A 19,316-nucleotide genomic window follows, 5' to 3' on the forward strand; every position below is an offset into this window, starting at 1 on the left:
TTCATTTTTTTATTGAAACAGGTCCTATTGCTTTTATGAATTAAGTTATACATGTTATATACCTATCATGTTTAACAAGTTTATGAGTAAGCTAGCATAATTTTATAAATTAGAAATGTAAAAATAATAAATTTAGAAAGTTAACTCATAAGTTTAATTAAATTTTATTTAATTGAAGTTTATAGGTAAATTAATGCGATTTTGTAAGCCAAACATATAAAAATGATAAGCTCGTAGAGTCAATTCAAGAGTCTAATAATAATGCTATTCATAATAAAGGAATTGAAGGCAAAAAATAAAAAGCATGTCATCTTTTCATGAAAATGAGAAAATAATTATTTTTATTGGCATGTAAAATATAATTAAAAGTGTATTTTTGTTAAAAAAATATTTTTTAAAAAAATTTGACACTAAAAATCTCACAATTTTGCAATTAATGTATCGACTTGCAATTTCTAATACGAAAATTTTTTTTTTTCTTAAAAAAAACCCTTATTTAGCGAATACACGTGGAAATGGTTTTACATTAAATGCCCCCACAAGTCAGGAAAGTATTACATAATAAAACCTCAAAATTTTTATATGCCTCCACTAAAAAATTTGATTTACCCCCATCATTTCAAAAAATTCACTTACCCTTTTATAAAAATTCACTTCTCCCATATAAAAATTTATGATTTAAAAGAATAAAAAATTTATCCCATCAAAAAGTAATTTTTTATTTTATTATAATTTTTATTTTATGCCTTTTTTTAGCATTTGATTTTATTATGTTATATCCTTAATAAAAATAAATAAATACTTAAAATTATTTTATAAAAATATTAATATATTTTTACATATAAATTATGCTCCCACCAATTTATTTTTCTGGATCCATCACCGACACGTAGATACAATAACTCATAGTGACCTTTTGATATTTGATATTAACATGTAAAGTAAATTTGTAGCTGATATTTTAGCTTTTAATATACAAAATTGAAACCAAAATATATGCGTAGAAATTTCTTTTTAAGCTTTTAAAATTTGATATTTATATATAAAAAATCTGCAACTGATATTTTAATTTTAAAAAAGCTTATTTAATTAACTTCGTTCACAATTAGGAAATGAAAACAGGTACAAGTGTACAGCAAGTACAAGTCTCTTAATTAATATGGCAAATCTATTGACTCACTTCTCAAGTTTCTTTTTTTTTTTTTAAGTTGAAAGAATTTCAGTTAAGGAACATCATAAAAAATTAATTTTATGTGAGTCTAATTTTTTTTTGAAATTCAGTTTAATTTAGGGAAAGAAAGTCAAGACAATTCTGATAGCGAAAAGATCAAAATATCCCTAACTTATTATATAGAATCAATAATTGTTAATTTTGTTATTCTAATTATTAATTTATGAATATGAGTTGTAAATTACACAAGATAACATGTCAATAATTATATAAGACTTAACATTAGTTTTTCAATCGCAAGTAATAGTATTAATTGTTAAATTATTAACTTTACTTGTTAATTTACTAATATCAGTTATAAATTATTGACAAGCCCTTGTAATTCAATAATATCAATTGTAAATTATTAATAAGTTTTATAATTTATAATTGATATTATTAAATTAATGAGTAAAGTTAGTAAATTAATAATTAATGTTACTGACTATCTGATAAATACGTTTAATTTATAAGTAATATTAGTAAATTAATAGATGCAATAAAAAATTAATCACTAATGATTTTGTATAATAAATAAAGGATATTTTAATTTTTTTTATAGTCAGAATTTTTTTAACCTCTCTCTCCTGAATTAAATTAAAATTTAAAAATTTTTTAAACCAACCTAAAATTAATTTTCTGCAGTGATCCTTAATTAAAATTCACTCAAAAAAGTTCATTCCTCGAGTTTCCTCTTCCATCAATGGCCGTGCTTCCCCATGCAGTGTCCACAAATCTGCAGCCCCAATGCCAGACCACGAGCTTTTGCTGATACAGTATGATAGGAACGAGAACAAACTTAAATTATGTCTTCCGTTTTAAGCATGTCTACATATTTGAATAAGTTATAAATAGTGTTCAAGGTGATTGTTACCCACCAACTTTACTTAAAAAATTACTGAATATTTTAAATTTAATTATAAGTTAATTATATTTTTTATTATTAAAGATTTTTTCTTTTATCACCTTGTCATTAATTCACTATCTATTCACCATCAATGATCTCCACAATACTTTTTCATTAAAAAATGTTTGAGTTTAGGGTGCCACTAATCTTTTGAATAAAGTTGAGGACAAAAATACTTTTAACACAATATTTTATAATAAAAATATTAAAAAATATAGTATTAGGCTCATTAATGGTGAAAAAATGATGAGTTAATCATAAAGTGACCATTGAGAAAATCTTTAACATTAATGAATATAATTGATATATAGTTAAGTTCATGAAATCTAGTGATCTTGTAAAGTTGAAAAGCAAAAATGATCCTTAACTTTATAAATATTAAAATAATATCATCATAACCAATCATGCTTATTTAATCTCCTTAGTAGTTAGTATCAATGTTGCCCAATCTACGCATTGAATCAGTTTGGTACTGGTTCGATGAATCATGATTGAACCAATCTCAATTAAAATAGTAAATTTTAAAGATCATATATGAAATTAAAAATATTAAAATAATATTTAACCATAACATTGTCATATATGTGAAATTTATAGTTAATTACACTAATGTTATAATAAAATTATTTAGTATCAATTACAAATAACTAAAATTATCCAGTATGTCATATTGATTCTCTAACCAAACCAAACAAGAGCTTCTGTTATTGGCTAAAATTATCAATAAATCATCATATGTGCAAGTGACACTAAAAAAGCCATTCAGAATAAAAATAAAAAGCATAAAGTAACATAATTTTGAATTATTGAGATTTTTTAATAAAAATGAAAAATGGTTCTTGATTAGTTTTGGCAGGTACTTGATTGATTTACCATTCATTTTTCTCCTGACTTTGCATCTTGACCAAAGTGGAAGGCTGGTTTCAAGTTAAACCAATTGAACCGGCTAGTCCAATTAAGTCAAGTATTGATGTTTATGTACATATTTTTCAATAGTAAGATCCATTATGGATCTCTTGAAAGTATCAAGTTCAGGACCTAACGATGTTTAATATAATTGTAGGTGATGCTTATTTAATCTTAGTATCCCTATCTCTTCTTAGTTGACTGTGCCTCTCCCTAGAGAGTAGAGACAAGAGCTCAGCTTTACCCAACTGAGTACTTTATGGTCAAAAGCTAAACTCCATAACGAAACAAAGCAGGCGGGAACACCAAATGTTTTATGAATGAATTTTTTTTTTTTAATATAGTTCCATAAGGTCATCTTTTAAAAAAATTAAATGAAAAATTCCTGCTTGAAAAGAAATTGAATTTCATTTAAAAATATTGTGAGAATTTTATTGTGAGAATTTTATTAATAAATGAAATATACCTTTGTAAATATTTTTTAAACGTGGGGCCATGCCTCATTTTTTATAAGCTTTGAAATCAAATTTACCAAAAAAAATTTACAAACAAATTAATTTTGATTATTTGAATATTTTTTTTATCTAAACTTTTACCCTCACAATTGAAATCAAGTTTCTTTCTTAATAAGGCATCTCCAATAGATATTCACTTTCGTTGATTCAATTCAATCCTTTCACTTTACGCCATCCATTATGGATTTATGATACCATTTACAACACAACAAAAAACAGGCCCTTCGGCCTTCCTTCTCTCTCTCCCCCTCTGAGAGATTATACAGAGTAACACAGGTGAAATCTAATTGCTCAGTCGCTTTCGGCTTGTTTGCTCTTATCTCTACCAACTATCAGTATTACTATTTAAGCTTCAACTGCCATTACTCTCGCCCCATCCCTATCTCTCTCTCTCTCTCTCTCTCTCTCCCCCCCCCCCCCCCGTCCCTGCTTTTTTTTCTTCCCTAAGAAATCTCATACCCTTCTCTTATTCTTCTGTTTGTTTCCCGGGAAAATCTTCATTCATTGCAATTTCATCCTCATTTGGCTTCCGTTTTTCCTTTTCTGCAATGGGTAATTGTGTGCGTACGTCGGAGAAGTTAACGGCCGAGATTGTACCCCACGACGGAGCTCAGGCTTACCCCACCGTTCGGTTATACGGCTCGCCCAAGAGCGTTCTCGCCGCCTACATTCGTTTCGCGCTCGTCCACAGGGCCGTCTCTCTTGACTTCGTTCCCTCCTCCGAAAGAACCACGTTGGCAGAGGAGTTCGCGCGTGCCGGAGCTTCCGATCCGGAGAGCCCGGTTACACTCCAGGTGGGATCCGATACCATTTCAGGGACCCGAGAGACATTGCTCAGGTTCATCGACGCACGGTTTCCGAATCCATCGCTGGCTAGGGCGGCAGCGGCGGCGGGAGGTGGAGGAAGGGAAGAAGATGAAACAACGCCGTTGATGGTGAGGGTCACGAGGCTGCACCACAAAAGCATACTGTGGCATTTGGAGAGGATGGTGAGGTGGGCGGAGGATCTGGCGACACGTGGAGGGAGGAAGGCCGCAGATCCGACGATGGGGAGCCCGAGGATGGAGGTGAAGAAGTTCGCCAAGAGCTACTCTCAGCTGCTGGAAGTGATGTTGGAGCACGCTCAGATGGAGGAGAGGGTCCTCTTCCCCATCTTCGACATGGCCGATCGAGGTAAGGACCACGCATCTTACTGCGTGTGTTGCCACATTCTATTGAAACTTAAAACTGCTTCTCCTACTAGTTTGGCTTTCAATATCATAAAGGGAAGAAAAACCTGCTGAATAATTTTAATCTATAGTATCATATACTGTTTGAATTTGTCACGATTTATATTCAATTTCAATAATCAGACTTGTTATATCACATGATAAGGAGATAGAATCCGAACACGTGAATTTCTGTAAATCTGTTGTATTATTAACTACTTTATTTCAGAGAAGTTCTCTCAGATGTCATAGTCAATGAACTCTCAGGGAACTGTGCACGTGACTTTTTTTTTTTTTTTTACATATGATGGTAAATGATTAATTTCACAATGAAAAGGATAGTATTAGACGGGTGATTTGATGGAAATAATTGAAATTGAAGCGTTATTAATACGCCTGAATGATCGTAGTTAATCTTAATTATTGTGGATGTTGTAAATCATTAGGCATCAGGTACTTTGTTAATGTAATTCTCATAGTTTATTATTATATTATAGTATACTCAATAGTTGCACAAAAGTGAATTAATATGTTATATACAACTTAATGATTTATTTAAGTGACCAAGAATTTACTTGGACCTATTTAGTCATGATTGGATTTAGATCTGTTTGGTATTTTTAAGTATATAACATCACATGATCACTGTTGTTAATTTCGTGGAGGGGTTTCAACTTTCAAAGCGATTTTCTTAACCTTATCTTTCAATCTGTGAAATGAAGTGAACAATATTTCTTTATGTTCAACTTTTCTGCTACGAGATGCTCAATGCAATGTTGGAGTTTTCTAGTTTCTTATTAACAAGGGAAAAAAAGTAAGAAATAAAGTGGTATATCTAGTTTGAAGTCTTTACCCACATTTTGTATTTAAAAATAAAAAAAGAGAATAGGAGAACATGTTTGCTTGCTTTGTTTTGAAGCAATGCTATGAGGAAAATACGAGTGAATGAAATGTGACATAAACATACATGCATAGGGCTATCAAAAGCTGCAAAGGAGGAACATGCCAGGGACCTACCGCTCATGAATGGCATCAAAGAAGTCATAAAATCTGTTGGGGTTTTAGATTGTGGAAGCCCTGGTTACCGAGAAGCTCTCTCCAACCTCTCTTCTAGGCTTAAATTGTTGCAGGTAAAATCATTAATTATCACGACAAGCTCCTCAAAATTTGGTCAACAACAATATGATACGAACTATGTATGAGCTTAGTTAATTGTTGATTTTTGTGTATCCAGGGGCAATGCAAGCAACACTTCAGAGAAGAGGAAGTAGAATTGCTTCCATTAATGGAGGCAGTTGAGATGAGCAGAGAGGAGGAACAGAGCGCGGTGGAGCAATGTTTTGAAGTGATGCAAGCAACACACAATCGTCTGTTCAAGTTCTTGCTTGAAGGTCTCCCGGCTCATGATGCTATGAAGTACCTGGACTTGGTCAGAAGTTGCAGAAACGGAGAAAAAATGGAATCCATGCTTCAGATGATTGTTCAGTGAGAGTGATGAGCTCAAACATGATATCTTATTTGCCAACCCCACTTTGTGTATAGAAAAAGTTAAAATCCCAAAAAGGTTTAAAGTGTTAGAAATGAGTTTGATAAAAAAAGATTGGAGTTACTAATTAAAGTTGGCATGAATGATAGGAACTCTCGTCACATGAACAAGTGATTGGGAGTTCAAATTTCAACTTTCATATATGTAGTAATTTAGTTAGGAGAGGTCTATCATTTGCTTTCAATATCTCAAGAGAGATAATTTCTGTTGTTTAACTATTTCTGTGAAGATGATGTGAGATTGAGAAGTCATGGTGTGCTGGTTGATAAACAGAGCACATGTAAAGCGAATCATGGTGACCTCTTCTTTTGTGGAGTGAGTGCACGTTCTTGTGAGTGTCAGCCTGGCCTTTTGGAGGAAGGAGGGCACTTATTCTCTTATCTTTCCCTTTTGGGTAAGGTTGTCACATGAATACGTTCCAAAATTCCTACTGTCTGTCTACCCTTATCCTTTTTCCTTGGAAAAAAAAAAGGTTCAGGTTTTAATGGTGTGTATATTTGCTCTGGAAAACCAGAAATATTACGTTTAAATTGTCATGAAGAAGAATTATGATTATAAGTAGAAACTATGAAACATTCACAAGAATTTTGCAGGGTATTCTGGTGACCCCATTAATTGCATTCATGAACATTATTACTGCCACTTTAGCTTCAGGCTATATCCTTGCCAGTGCCACTACGGCACTCCCACCTTCCTTTATATCACTCAAGTTCTCAGCAACATCAACCGTCTTTTCCCCCTTCAACTTTGCCACTAATAACTTTTTTATTTTTAAAACTAATAAAATAATAATTTTACATATATAAGTACTTAATTTTATTCATATATTAGATATTGATAACTATTTCATAGTTATATAAAACTTTAGTTGAAACTTTAATCTTTAAAAAAATATATTTTTCAATTATATTCTCATTAAATATCTTATAATAACAATAATTTGTTTAAATTTTAATAAGAATTTTTTTAAAAAATAATAAATGAACTAAATGTATAGTTAAAAAAATTATAAAAATTATTATGTCATGAACGAAATAATACTTCTAAAAATGCCACGAGTGGGGATATATTTTAGTAATATAAAGGCATAAATTGAAATTGGAATTACTAGCACAAATCAAGCTCAGAAAGACCGAGAATTACTAGCATAAATCCAGCACAGAAAATGCCTTAAAACCTTCCGCAGCGCTCCGCGCAGGCATCTGAATTTTATTGTAAATATTATTAATTGATTAATTAATTAAAAAAAGATTGGGAATCAAACTTTGTAACCGATGAAACCTCTGACTCTGAGTGTATTTTGATTAAAAAAAATACTTTTTTAAAAAATAATTTCATGAAAAAGTCAAATATATGCTAAAATTTTATTCCAAAATGAATTTCAATATTTAATGTCATTCTCCAAGTGGAGGACCTAATGATTAAAACTTTGAAATTATAACGTAGAGCGAGTTAATTTTCAAAAAAGAAATTATCAAATAGACGTAACAAACGTGCAGAGCACTAGCCAATAATTGATTACAAGAAATTGTTCATGATCGTGCCACAACACGTCACGTTCAATTATTAAGTCATGGTGTAACACTCACATCATCATAATTTCATAGTTGTGATATCCTGTTACAATGTTACCCACACATCACTTGCACAACAGCGCTAATATTTCACCATCACTTCTTGAGTACCAACCACCTCTATCTTCAACTTTCAATTTTACTAACCCCCCCATCATTTCTTAATCCTTCGTTTTTTTTTTCCTCTTGTTCAAATTAAATTTGATTGTTACATTTTATATCTCCTTGCAATTACATTCTAACTACTGAACCTTATTAACGCCAAGTTACATTACACCATGACTTTGTTTACCACGAATAAAACCATGTGTTACCATCTTTAGTTTTCCTTGTTTACCATAAAACCCAACCTCACCTTTCTTCTTCTCCTAACCTGAAAAATTCACTAAAAATTTATTATTATTAATACTCTCCTGTCTTAATTTATAAAATATTTTTTAGAGGTGATTTGATATCCCAAAATATAAAAAACTATAATAAAAATAAAGTTTCATTAATCATATTAATATCACAATTTCCTCCTTATTACATTATCTCACTCTAATATTTCACAAGTAAAATTATATTAGATGAAGGGTGTTTTTAAAAAATTTTATATTTATATTTTTAAAAAATAAGATCGTAAATGTATATAATGAATTTTATTTATATGTGTGATTTTTTCAAAAAATATTTTATAAACTGGAGAGATAGAGACTAGAGTATACTTTTGTGAAAAAATTGTAGTTATATTTACAAAAATCGTTAGATTGCACAATACTTTCTCCTTGCAAGACTAAAAGTTTAAAACATACATTATATTAATCTTTCAACTGGTCACAGTGAAGAGATATCCTCACACATTTTTGTTTTATATCTTATAAAGTCTTGTTGGAAGAAATATGTTGAGAACAAGTGAAGTGTGTGGTAACAAAAATATGTTGAAAAGTGTAATTGGAACAAGTATGTTGAAATAGAAATAGGATGGATTAGAAGAAGCCGTGGGGTGGTTTTCAGAGATTTGATGTTTTATCCTGTGGGTCAAGGGACAGAGATTTTGACGTGAGCGAAATCTTTTTTCCTGGGAGGCTGTTTTCTTGGGTGAGGAATGAATGGTCAATTTTATGGGAAAGGGACAAAGAAGGATGATGGGTGAGAAGAAGAGGAAGGGGAAGAGGGCGTGCGGGAAAAAGAAAAGAAATGGAGGAAATGTTGCAAGACCGAGCAAGAAGCATCCGAGGAAAGCACAGAGTCCAAGTCCATCAGAACATGGCGATTTGACCGAAGGAATGACGATGGGTGGACATTGATGAAACTCCACAAAAACAGGCCCACCCCATTCTGTTGGAGCTCGGCACATCCGCTGAGTTACTGGACGGTTCAGATTTAATGGTTTTTATTTTAAATTTTTTAAAATAAAATAAAAAAATTAATCTTTTAATCTTTAACTTTTAACTTACTTATAACTCAATTCTCAATTATGACTCACTGCAATTCAGTTCTTCAACTATAACTTACTGCGACTCAATCCCTTAATTTATTCACCTATAATTCGACCCTTATTTTTTAATTTTTTTAAAAGTTTTTATCAAATAAGATGAATAAAAAATGCTCATACATTATTTAAAATACCCTTCTCTTGCTCATTGATGTGAAATATAAGTTAACATGAAAAAAAATTAATAAAAATTTAAGGACTAATTTGTAAGTGATTCAAAAGTTGAGGGACTAAATTATAAGCGAGTCATAGTTAAGGACTGAGTCACAGTGAGTCATAGTTGGGGATTGAGTTATAAGTGAATTAAAAGTTGGAGGATTAAAAGATCAATTTTTTTAAAAAATATATATAAATTTGAAAAATTTTAATAAATTTATTTTTTGTCTGTACAATCCAGATTTAACATAAATTATCCATATTTAATATCAAATATTTTATAAATTAATTTTTAGATATTTAAAAAAATTTAATAAAATTATTTACCTGTCTGTCTGTCCATATTTAATATCAAATATTTTATAAATTAACTTTTCAGATATTTGAAAAATTTTAGTAAATTTTTCACTTGCCTGTACTGTCCTGATTTAATATAAATGATCTATATTTAATATCAAATATTTTATAAATGGACTTCTTAAATATATTTTGAATAGTATAGGTTTAATATTAAACTTTTTTATAATTTTTATGAATTAAATATGAATCACTCATATTAAATCTAGAATATTGATAAATAAATTTATTAAAATTTATATAATTTTTTTATTTTAAAATATATAAAATAAAAGATAAAAAATATTAAATTTAAATCATTTAAATGTAGATTGAATGGTTTAGATTTGGGTGTGAGGGGGAAACCGAGTTCATTCATGTTTGCTTCGTGTGCGCTGGACCAAACCATCCCTTCACACGTTACCTACACCACGAGATTCCAACACAAAAAGAAATAATTAAATACTGCTCTCTCCTCCTAATAATTAAGATCGATAAATATGTTTGAGATTTATTTTTTTCCCTTAAATGTTCTTTATGTTTTTATATATGGTTATCTAACTTTGTCATATTAAAGTATTATTAAGTTCAATTGAAGATAACTTTTCTAAAAGCATTTGTATTTACACGATCTCAAATTAGAGATTTCAAATTTAAAATCTTAAATAATTGTAGTTTCTTTTGCTACATTCGAGTCTTGATTAGCACAAGTATACAAGGCAATGCAAAGGGTGGAAAAAAGGAAAACGAGAAGTCATTAGAGCATCCAATCCATAAAAATTTGGATTTTGCTAGTGATTCAAGTGAACAGGTGGTATGATGAGTGCTCACTGGATGTAAATCCAATAAACGGTGGGTGAAGAGGAAAGAGAATGAAGCAGGAGGGACAAATCAGAAATCCTGAGATTCAAATCAAGCAATGAGCTATGCCAGCAAACAAGCTTCGCGAGACGATGGTACAACAGTGACAACAAACAGGTGAGATGAAGGCAAGAACTAATTAAAACAAAATGAACAAAATTGAAGGATCTAATTTAAAATTTAAAAAATTATAAAAAAAACTGCAGATTTTTTTTCTTTTTCCTTTGTTTTTTAACATATGGATACGTACTTGATTGATTCTTCCAGTAGTTATATTATCTTGTGCTTTGGGAGATGAGAGACTGGACTGGCGGGTGATTCTCATGGCGGGAAATTAAAAAGATCGCGCGCATCTTAGAGCCGCCGAATGCCCCCCGACGCAACTGACAATGGGCTCTGAGGCGATCCTTCTTCCCAAATGGGCATCCCAGCCTTGCATCATGGGAATCGACGAAGCTGGCCGGGGACCCGTTTTAGGTTATATTTCGAACCCTATTTTTTTTCCCCCTTTACTATTGTTGTTTTTCTATTCCAGTACCATTCAGCTTTCCGCGCTTGGTTTTCCGACATTTTTAATGTGGTTTACCTAAATCTAAATCTCTTAATGGATTATCGTTTTATCATTTCGGGGGGAAAATTTTCAGGACCCATGGTGTATGGATGCTTGTACTGTCCACGCTCATATCAGAAGACCCTCGCAACGTTGAGTTTTGCTGGTAAGTTCAGCCTTAAACAATTTTGTTCACTTTGCGATGGTCATTTGATGCGATGCTGGTGATAGTTGTATGAGAAGAGCGATGACAGAGCTGGAGTTAAAAGCTTTTATATAATAGTAATTTTTATAAAACTAGCAATCCCGTGGCAGTTGGTATCTCACTTTCCATGTGAAAGTCAATTGAATGCTTATTTAACACTGTTGGGAATTTCTTAGGAATTTGTTCTCCAAAAGTCAATTGAAGGAAATTTGTAATATGTTGCTATTTTTGTGGGGATGCTGATAGATCGTTGATACGATCTTGTCATGCTATTTACTTAAAGTCGTGCGGCCTTAGTGTATCTCAAGTTAATTATACATTGTGATTTTTTGTATAATAGTTGGTTGTTGGGTTCTAAGATGGTCCTGCATTATGTTGGAACTAAATATCTCTCTTATACACTGCAAATTTGTCTTTTAAATTTTGTAATCTTAAATACTCTTCTCCTGTTTCTGACGTCAAATAATATGTGTCAACTTAATGCAATGATTTTCCATATATAAACCTTAGGTTGCAAGATTTTGTTGTTTGACTTTGCTTATTGTAAATGAGAGATACACATTAGGTTGCAAAGCTATGGCCCTGCATAACAATAAAGATAACTTCCTTGGTGAAATGAGAGATTACTTCCTTGCAGAGAGACGCACATTGTAAATGAGAGATACACATAGCACATTAAAGGCTACAGAAGTGGTGTTTTGAAAGCTACGTTCACCATGCAAGATAACTTCCTTGGTGACTGTAGTCACTGCACTTTGTGGAGCTTCATGTCAAATACTGAGTCTCAAAATTTTGTTGCAATGAAGACTCATTACTCATGTTAGTGTGTGGCTATTTAACTCATGTTAGTGTATGTCTAGGATGCTTGTGTGGTTGGTTATTTTCTCTATAATCATGGGTTGGACTTGGTCCGTAGAACCAAACGAGATGCTCCACGGAGGATTCAGTTTTTGGTGATTTTATTTGAAGAATCCATCTAGCTCAAATTCTTAGGAGCTCATTATCCATTCTGTATGCTGGTCTTTTAAGAAATTTGAAACCTAAAGATAAAAGCAGAAATAATTCAGTTTGGCATGTTATGCAATCAAGAAGTGATCAAAGCTTCAAATAATTACAATAACAGGATTGTTTTTTCCTGGGGAATGGTGGCTCAAGAAACAGTTTAGACTTGAACAATAACTTTAACTAGTGCTCATGCATGGACACACATGAATTACAAAACTGCATTGCAGGTTAGGCCAAAAATGTGCTGTTGCTTTTTGTTTCACTGGGTTTCCAGTGTTATCATTTGGCACTTTTCTGGTGCAGATTCTAAGACACTAAAAGAAGAGAAAAGGGAAGAATTATTTGATAATCTAAAGGGAAATGAATCAATTGGATGGGCAGTTGATGTCTTGGACCCAAGGGAACTCTCTGCTAAAATGTTGAAGAGGTGAATTGAACATAACTTAGCACTTCAATCATTCCACAATGGCTATCTTGTCTTGAAGTCTTCATTTTTCATGATTTTAACAGGAATAAGATAAACCTGAATGAGATATCGCATCAATCTGCTATGGGCTTGATTGATAGAGTACTGAAGATGGGAGTTCTTCTGACTGAGGTGAAACCCTGTTCAACTAGTGTCAATGTCAAATACAAGTTAACTGAACTATAGCTTGTCTTTCAGAGGAAAAAAAAATGTCAATTTTAGTTCTTTTGATTGGATGTGGCAGAGTTGACACTGTTGAAAACTTGGTTGATATTGTCCTTCATTTTTCTCCTATTTCTTTGCTTTCTGATCTTATTCTTCATCCATGTAAACATTCTTCCCATGACTAACCTTCCTCACTTGACAATCATACTTCATGAAGCCCTGTTCTTTGGAACCCTGCTGTCTGTTTCCCTAATTTTCGTTCTCTTGAAATCTTTTTGGGAATTCATAAAACTTGTAAACTCATGATTACAGTTGCCTCCCTCATGTATCTTTTTACAGAAATAGTGTTATTTGGAAAACAGTTTAAGTTGTAAAAGTATTTACCTTCTTTAAGATGTAGCTGACTTCTTTGTTTTGCCCTTTTTTGAGTCTGTCTTGCAATATTGTGGACTGACAAGTTTATGTAGATAACTTCTATACTTGAAACTAGGATGTGGAGCATGAATTAACCTGGACCATTAGTTAAAGATTTTCTCAAATATATTTTGATGTTGCATGTACTAAACAACATATCTTTCTATGTCATGACTTTAATATGTATATCTGCCATACCCTAATTTATTGAAATAGCTGAACTCGTAGCTCCTGGATTTGTGGTTGCAACTTGCAATTTACCCCTGTACTTTCACAAGTGATACTTTAACCTAAAAGCTATAGGCGTTCAGTGAAGGATGATTATTGTTTTTACCAGTGTTTCTAGTATTCTTCTTCATGTGAAAGCCCCCCTGGGAAGAAAGCAAACAAAGTTTGAACCAGCCTACTTGGTGCTGAAATTTCATTTTTAATTGTGAAAAATGGGGTTGCAAGGATTGAACTCTCAATCACTTGGTGCTTGGGACTCGGGTGTCAAGAATGACTTCCACCATTAGGGATAAGCTATCAATTAGGGTCTTATTAATATATACAGCATGCTGCATGCCTCAAAATCACCATCCTCAGAAAAATTCTTTGGTTGTCAAGTCTGAATTAAATGACCATAAAATCCTGAAGCAGAAACCCTCTCTCTCTATCAAGTAGTTTTGGATGCACTCTTTTTTAAAAGTTTTTTTTCAGGACATCTTTTTGCAGATTCTAAGATTAGTTTGGGAGATGAAGCTTGCAGTTAGTACTGTTGTTATTATTATTATTTTGGTCATATTAATGCATCTATACTACAATTACAAAATAAAAGGGTAAGCAAAATTTTATACGTCCTTTTCAGGTTTATATAGATACAGTTGGAGACCCAGAAAAATATGAAAGGATGCTGTCTAAAAATTTTCCATCTATCAAATTTGTGGTTGCAAAGAAGGCTGATAGTCTCTATCCTGTTGTGAGTGGTGCCAGCATAGTTGCAAAGGTACATATCTCCCTTTTTATAATTGCCTTGCAAACTGCAAAATCTGGCAGCTCACTTGGAATGCCTTTTTTATTTTTTTTATTTTTTTTTTCACTGTTAGGTCACAAGAGACCGAGCTTTGCGGGAATGGGTGCTTGATGAGACTGCTGAAAACATGCATAGGAACTTTGGTTCTGGATATCCTGGAGGTGAGGAGGACATGACTTGTTTACCTCAAGCTATGTATTTGTCCTTATAAATTTCTGTACTCTATTTATGGCAAAAAAAAAAAAAAAACCTCAAGCTATGTGTTTGTATATTTTCATTTGTGCAGACCCCCAAACAAAATCGTGGTTAGAACAACACAAACATTCTGTCTTTGGATTCCCAACACTGGTCAGATTCAGTTGGGGAACCTGCACTACATATTTTAAGGATGTGGTGGAAGTCTTATGGTCAGTTAGAAATATACATCTTTTCAGAAATCTTTATAGCATGTGATCCATCAATTCGTCCACCCTTGGATTTGTTAATGCATTCGTTTTGCTATTATGTCGAAGCACATCTTGGGGTTGCATCTACCCTGCACCTTTTTGTAGAGGGAAGCAATTGAATGTGTGCTGCTGTCAATAAAATAACTCTCAATCAGCCTCCTGATTGACGTGAATCGATTACATGACAGTATTTTGGGAGCACCAAGATTCTATTGTAATCGCAAATTCAAACTGACTCATCTTATAATTTGCTTTTGTTGTGGAGTTCTTGCACCAGGACTCTATATCCAATTTTAAGAACATTTGTGGGTTTCATGGTTTTTTTTTCCCCCTAATTTTCATTCTCTCTTAGGCAACCGTCCTCCCTCTTTGATCTTTTTATTAAAGAATAAAAGAAGCAGAAACTAGACTTGAATCTTGATGAGCTTATTTCCTTTAGATCCCTCTGGGGACGATGGATGAAATTCCATTCACTTGCACGGCCATTTATTCATGTTAAATGACAACCCCCCTTCCTCTTTTTCTTTCGTTTTGTATCTTCTGAGTTACAAACTTTATGTGGGAATTGTTTATGCTAGTCTTTCCTCATTCACACTTGTCATTCTTTTATAGGGAATCTGATAAAATGGATGAAGGGGAAGGTAGTAGTAACAGTGGCAAGCGGCAATTGAAATTGAGAAATGTAGGTTTCACCACAGCCAAGAGAAAAAGCGAAGAAATAGAATCAAATGGCAAAGGTCGCAGCCGGTTTTTCCAGACTCGGAAGCTTGAAATTGTTTCTGATTTCTAATTCTAATTTTGATATTTAATTCCCTGTAACATTTTAGAAATTTGAAATTTCTTAGTTAAGTTATATGAAGCATGTAGCAAGTTCAGAGATTTTCCGAACGGACACTTTGTAAATCATCAGATTCATCCTGATTAGATTTTATATTCGTTTCGTGTAATTTGTGAGCTGATTAAGCGACATAGCTTATATAAAATGTACTTCACTGCATTGAAAGTTATATTCGATCATATGGATATCCTTGTTTCTGGTGGAAGTGGAACGTCTTAATTTCAGAGGCTTCCTTGGAACCTCCAGGTTTATTTCGTCTCATTATTTATTTTGTTTTTTGGATTTGGGGGAGATGAAACACGTATATTATATTTTCTTTTAATTAACAATGATGAAAGTATTTATTCTCTTTTCGGTAATTGAACTAAAAAATGAGTCTAGTGATTTGCACAAAGTCTGATATTAGTTCATAGTTTATGGTATGTGGTTTTTATATATATATATATATATATATAACTTCGCATTACGTATGGATGATTCCTCAAGATTTCATTTTCTCACTATTTCTTGCCCCTGGATTATTTCTTCCCTCGCTGGTTCTGCATTGTTGTTTACTTCATGTAGTTTACACGCCGCGCGAGCACAGGGTTCGTTAATTCTTGTATTCTAACAAAATCCTGGAAGAGAAGGATGTTGTCTGGAAAGAATTACACCTAAATCCCAAATAACCTCAATTCAATTGTTAATGGAGCTAACTCTTTTCTGTGAAATTTTAACGTAATTCCCCCTTTTGTTTATTGTGATCAATTCATTTGTTTTTTGACAAAACTCAAGTTGTTACAGTAAACATTCATGAACAAATTTGTTACAATTTCGTGGCACTCTCTTCATAAAATCTTCTAAACCATGCGAACAAAGCATATGTTCATATTCGTGATGCTTAAGTTCAATTTTAATAGAGAAAATGAGGATTGATAAGAATCCAGAAGATCACTCGGTTACATTTCTGATATTGTGACAAAAACATCAAACTCAGGAACTGGGATGTGAAGGCCAATGAATACTTCCATCATGATGTACAACACTAGACAGGTTAAAATTAAGCGGAAAAATTCCAAAAGCAAGCACGCATCACAATAAAGTATACTGACACACCAGAACATTTTTGGAAAAAACTCCGAAGAACCAAATAGCTTTTGCATACCATGAAATAAAGACTTTCACTTTCTATGTGAACAAGCATAACTGTACAAGAGTATAGAACCCCATGATCACCATAATTAAAGTAGGAAGTTCGAGTCCTTTGAGGTTGCAGGTGGCATCTCCATGGTGGTTCTGATGCTGACGATTGTTGTTGGCTGCACCAGCCGCATAAACAGGGATAACTGCGGCACCACCTCCTTGGGAATTACCATTATCACCATTGTTGGGTGCTTTGACACCGCCTGTACCTCCATGACTAATACCTCCTTCTATCTTACTTCCTCCATAAACATCTGTGTCTTCTACCTTGCTTTTCTGCACCAATTCTGTACACAATGTAAACCCTACAGTTTTAGACACTTTTTTTTTTTTTTAATGGTATCAAAAATCAATCCGGGTTGGCTGTTCAGGCCAATAAATCAGTGAACTAATCCCCTGGTCAGTCTACTAAGAGTTTTGGATGGGTCAACATATTGAATTTAATATATTTTTTCTCACCTTGCCAAGCCTAAAACATCTTTTTGAGTTAAAAAAATAATAATCATGAATGGCGGTTCAACCAAACCCTTGAACCATTACCTTGCTTTTTTGTTTCTTTCATGTGCTTCAGAAAGCAATTAACATGGTAATAAAGAAAACTGGGGCTGTGTTACTTGCAGAAGAAAATGCTGTTTGATATATAAATTTAATTATTCATGAAGTGAATTGAGGACTTGCTGTAGTAGAGTGCAAAAAAGACAATACTGAAGGTGGGGATACATGTTGTGGCGTTGGATTCCCTCAAGAGAACAACTTTCTCAAGAAAAGCAAAATAGCAGAAAAGTAACTGTTGTTTGTTTCCTTAGAACTTAGTGCTGTTGATGAAAAGGAATTTCAGCAAGAAACTTTGCTTACTGGGGGACAAGAAAGGACCATGATTTATCGCACAAATTCAAAGTCACTCGACAAGATCTCTCTTTGATACCTTAAAACAGGATTTCTTCAAACAGTAATCATGTCTAAGGAATCTGCAAATAGTTACTCGTCTTCTTGTTATGATTCAAGATAATTTTTGTGCAGATTAAGATCATGCAGAAGGACATGAAAATTCAAAGATATTTCTTCACTAGCCAAATGACAGAATTCTCGGTCATCATTCCTTCCAGGGCACATTTACCTTCTGCCTCAAATCGTTATTTGTACATTTTCTATGGGATGGTAACTAGCAGATGTTCACAAGACTGAATCTGTACGTTTGATAAGAACAGTACCTGAAGGCAACGTCTTGTGAACTGGAGACGAAGACACAGAATGAAGAAGATGTATGAAGAAGATAATAGAAAAAACCAATTCTGTGACACCCATTTGGCTGTTTTTGTTTCTTTTTCAGAGATTCATACAAATGATCTGCGTCAGTCACCTCAATGATCCTTCGTTTATTTGAAAGCTCGAGTCTTGGCAGTGTTGCAGCACTTCACCTTCTCCCACTGAGGAATAGATAATGGTAGGCAAAACTGCAGTTTAAATATATCTTTCTGGGTAGAATCTTTGCAAATCAATAGGTTGAATAAATATATTGATACATGAAACAAAAGAATAATAGATTATAATTATTTGTGCCTCATCTTGAGTGAAAAAAGTAGCTTTGTGAAACAAAAGCAAGGTGATTAGTGATTACTGACAAGTGAGTGGTCCAGGGTATTAAGCTAAGTAATAAAGACCACTGAGTGTGGAATCTTTTGGAAAGGGGTTTGTCTGACCGTCTGTAGTTGGACGCTGAAGCCACCTATTTCCATGAGCGACACGAATTCATCATATTATAATTAAATAAATCAAAATGAGTACATGCGTGTCACTATATTATAATTCATTATATTTTACACAATTTATTTACATCAACGCCCAGTTGTCTTAATCATGTCACCTCCTCCATTTAGAACGGGTCTTGGACTATTGACATGCCAGCATACAGTGTGTGAATCTCCATTTTCCACGAGAAAAGGTTAGATTAGAAGTGAAATTTAAAAAAACTTTAATTGTTTACCGTAAAAATATTTTTTTCTCCTAATCTATATAAGTTGAAGGATTAATTGGCTCATTGGCCAAAAAAATCTTATGTCGGGAAAATATAAATTAAATTTTTAAAAATTTAAAAGTATGATTAATTCACATTAATATATAAAAAAATTTATTATTGATATATAATGATATATTATTGAAAAAAAAATAAATTAATTATAATATAAAATATAATAAATATTAAGTTATTTGTTTAATTTAGTCTAATAGGCTATACTTACCAAAGGCCCTTTATTTGCATGATCACTTCTAACATAATTGTGGTTGGTACTTAATAGTTTTAGTGCTTCAGGAAATTGCTGTGACTCACATGCATCA

The 19,316-nt window shown here is 32.7% G+C and overlaps 3 protein-coding genes across 3 annotated transcripts; 2 read left to right on the forward strand and 1 right to left on the reverse strand.

Annotated features, from left to right (window-relative positions):
• The first annotated feature begins 3,782 nt into the window (after positions 1-3,782).
• LOC129307064 (uncharacterized) lies at positions 3,783-6,716 on the forward strand. Its single transcript, XM_054947930.1, has 3 exons — positions 3,783-4,711; positions 5,722-5,876; positions 5,981-6,716. Exons 1-3 carry the CDS (start codon positions 4,087-4,089, stop codon positions 6,233-6,235), a joined length of 1,035 nt encoding a protein of 344 aa, XP_054803905.1. The 5' UTR covers positions 3,783-4,086; the 3' UTR covers positions 6,236-6,716.
• Positions 6,717-10,556: 3,840 nt separating this feature from the next.
• On the forward strand, positions 10,557-15,976 carry LOC129293931 (ribonuclease H2 subunit A). The gene is made up of 9 exons (XM_054932076.1): positions 10,557-10,813; positions 10,964-11,173; positions 11,341-11,412; positions 12,760-12,883; positions 12,967-13,054; positions 14,349-14,486; positions 14,587-14,674; positions 14,800-14,920; positions 15,572-15,976. Exons 2-9 carry the CDS (start codon positions 11,086-11,088, stop codon positions 15,747-15,749), a joined length of 897 nt encoding a protein of 298 aa, XP_054788051.1. The 5' UTR covers positions 10,557-10,813; positions 10,964-11,085; the 3' UTR covers positions 15,750-15,976.
• A 732-nt stretch (positions 15,977-16,708) lies between these two features.
• Positions 16,709-18,504, reverse strand: LOC129288716 (uncharacterized). Its single transcript, XM_054925445.1, has 2 exons — positions 18,191-18,504; positions 16,709-17,266 (listed from the first exon to the last, which is right to left on the reverse strand). The coding sequence occupies exons 1-2, from the start codon at positions 18,282-18,284 to the stop codon at positions 16,965-16,967; spliced, it is 396 nt and encodes a 131-aa protein (XP_054781420.1). The 5' UTR covers positions 18,285-18,504; the 3' UTR covers positions 16,709-16,964.
• Positions 18,505-19,316: the final 812 nt, after the last annotated feature.

Source organism: Prosopis cineraria, unplaced genomic scaffold, assembly GCF_029017545.1.
Source record: "Prosopis cineraria cultivar Desert tree isolate PC_DT_omini unplaced genomic scaffold, ASM2901754v1 PC1, whole genome shotgun sequence".
NCBI classification, from domain to species: Eukaryota; Viridiplantae; Streptophyta; class Magnoliopsida; order Fabales; family Fabaceae; genus Prosopis; species Prosopis cineraria.

Excerpts from the sequence above, each read along its gene's own strand:
- LOC129293931 (XM_054932076.1), top strand. The coding sequence starts at position 11,086 with ATGGGCTCTGAGGCGATCCTTCTTCCCAAATGGGCATCCCAGCCTTGC. Across the intron at positions 11,174-11,340 it reads TGGCCGGGGACCCGTTTTAG|GACCCATGGTGTATGGATGC; the intron begins GTTATATTTCGA and ends GAAAATTTTCAG. Across the intron at positions 14,675-14,799 it reads TGGTTCTGGATATCCTGGAG|ACCCCCAAACAAAATCGTGG; the intron begins GTGAGGAGGACA and ends TCATTTGTGCAG.
- LOC129307064 (XM_054947930.1), top strand. The coding sequence starts at position 4,087 with ATGGGTAATTGTGTGCGTACGTCGGAGAAGTTAACGGCCGAGATTGTA. Across the intron at positions 4,712-5,721 it reads CTTCGACATGGCCGATCGAG|GGCTATCAAAAGCTGCAAAG; the intron begins GTAAGGACCACG and ends ATACATGCATAG. Across the intron at positions 5,877-5,980 it reads CTAGGCTTAAATTGTTGCAG|GGGCAATGCAAGCAACACTT; the intron begins GTAAAATCATTA and ends TTGTGTATCCAG.
- LOC129288716 (XM_054925445.1), bottom strand. The coding sequence starts at position 18,284 with ATGGGTGTCACAGAATTGGTTTTTTCTATTATCTTCTTCATACATCTT. Across the intron at positions 17,267-18,190 it reads TCACAAGACGTTGCCTTCAG|AATTGGTGCAGAAAAGCAAG; the intron begins GTACTGTTCTTA and ends CATTGTGTACAG.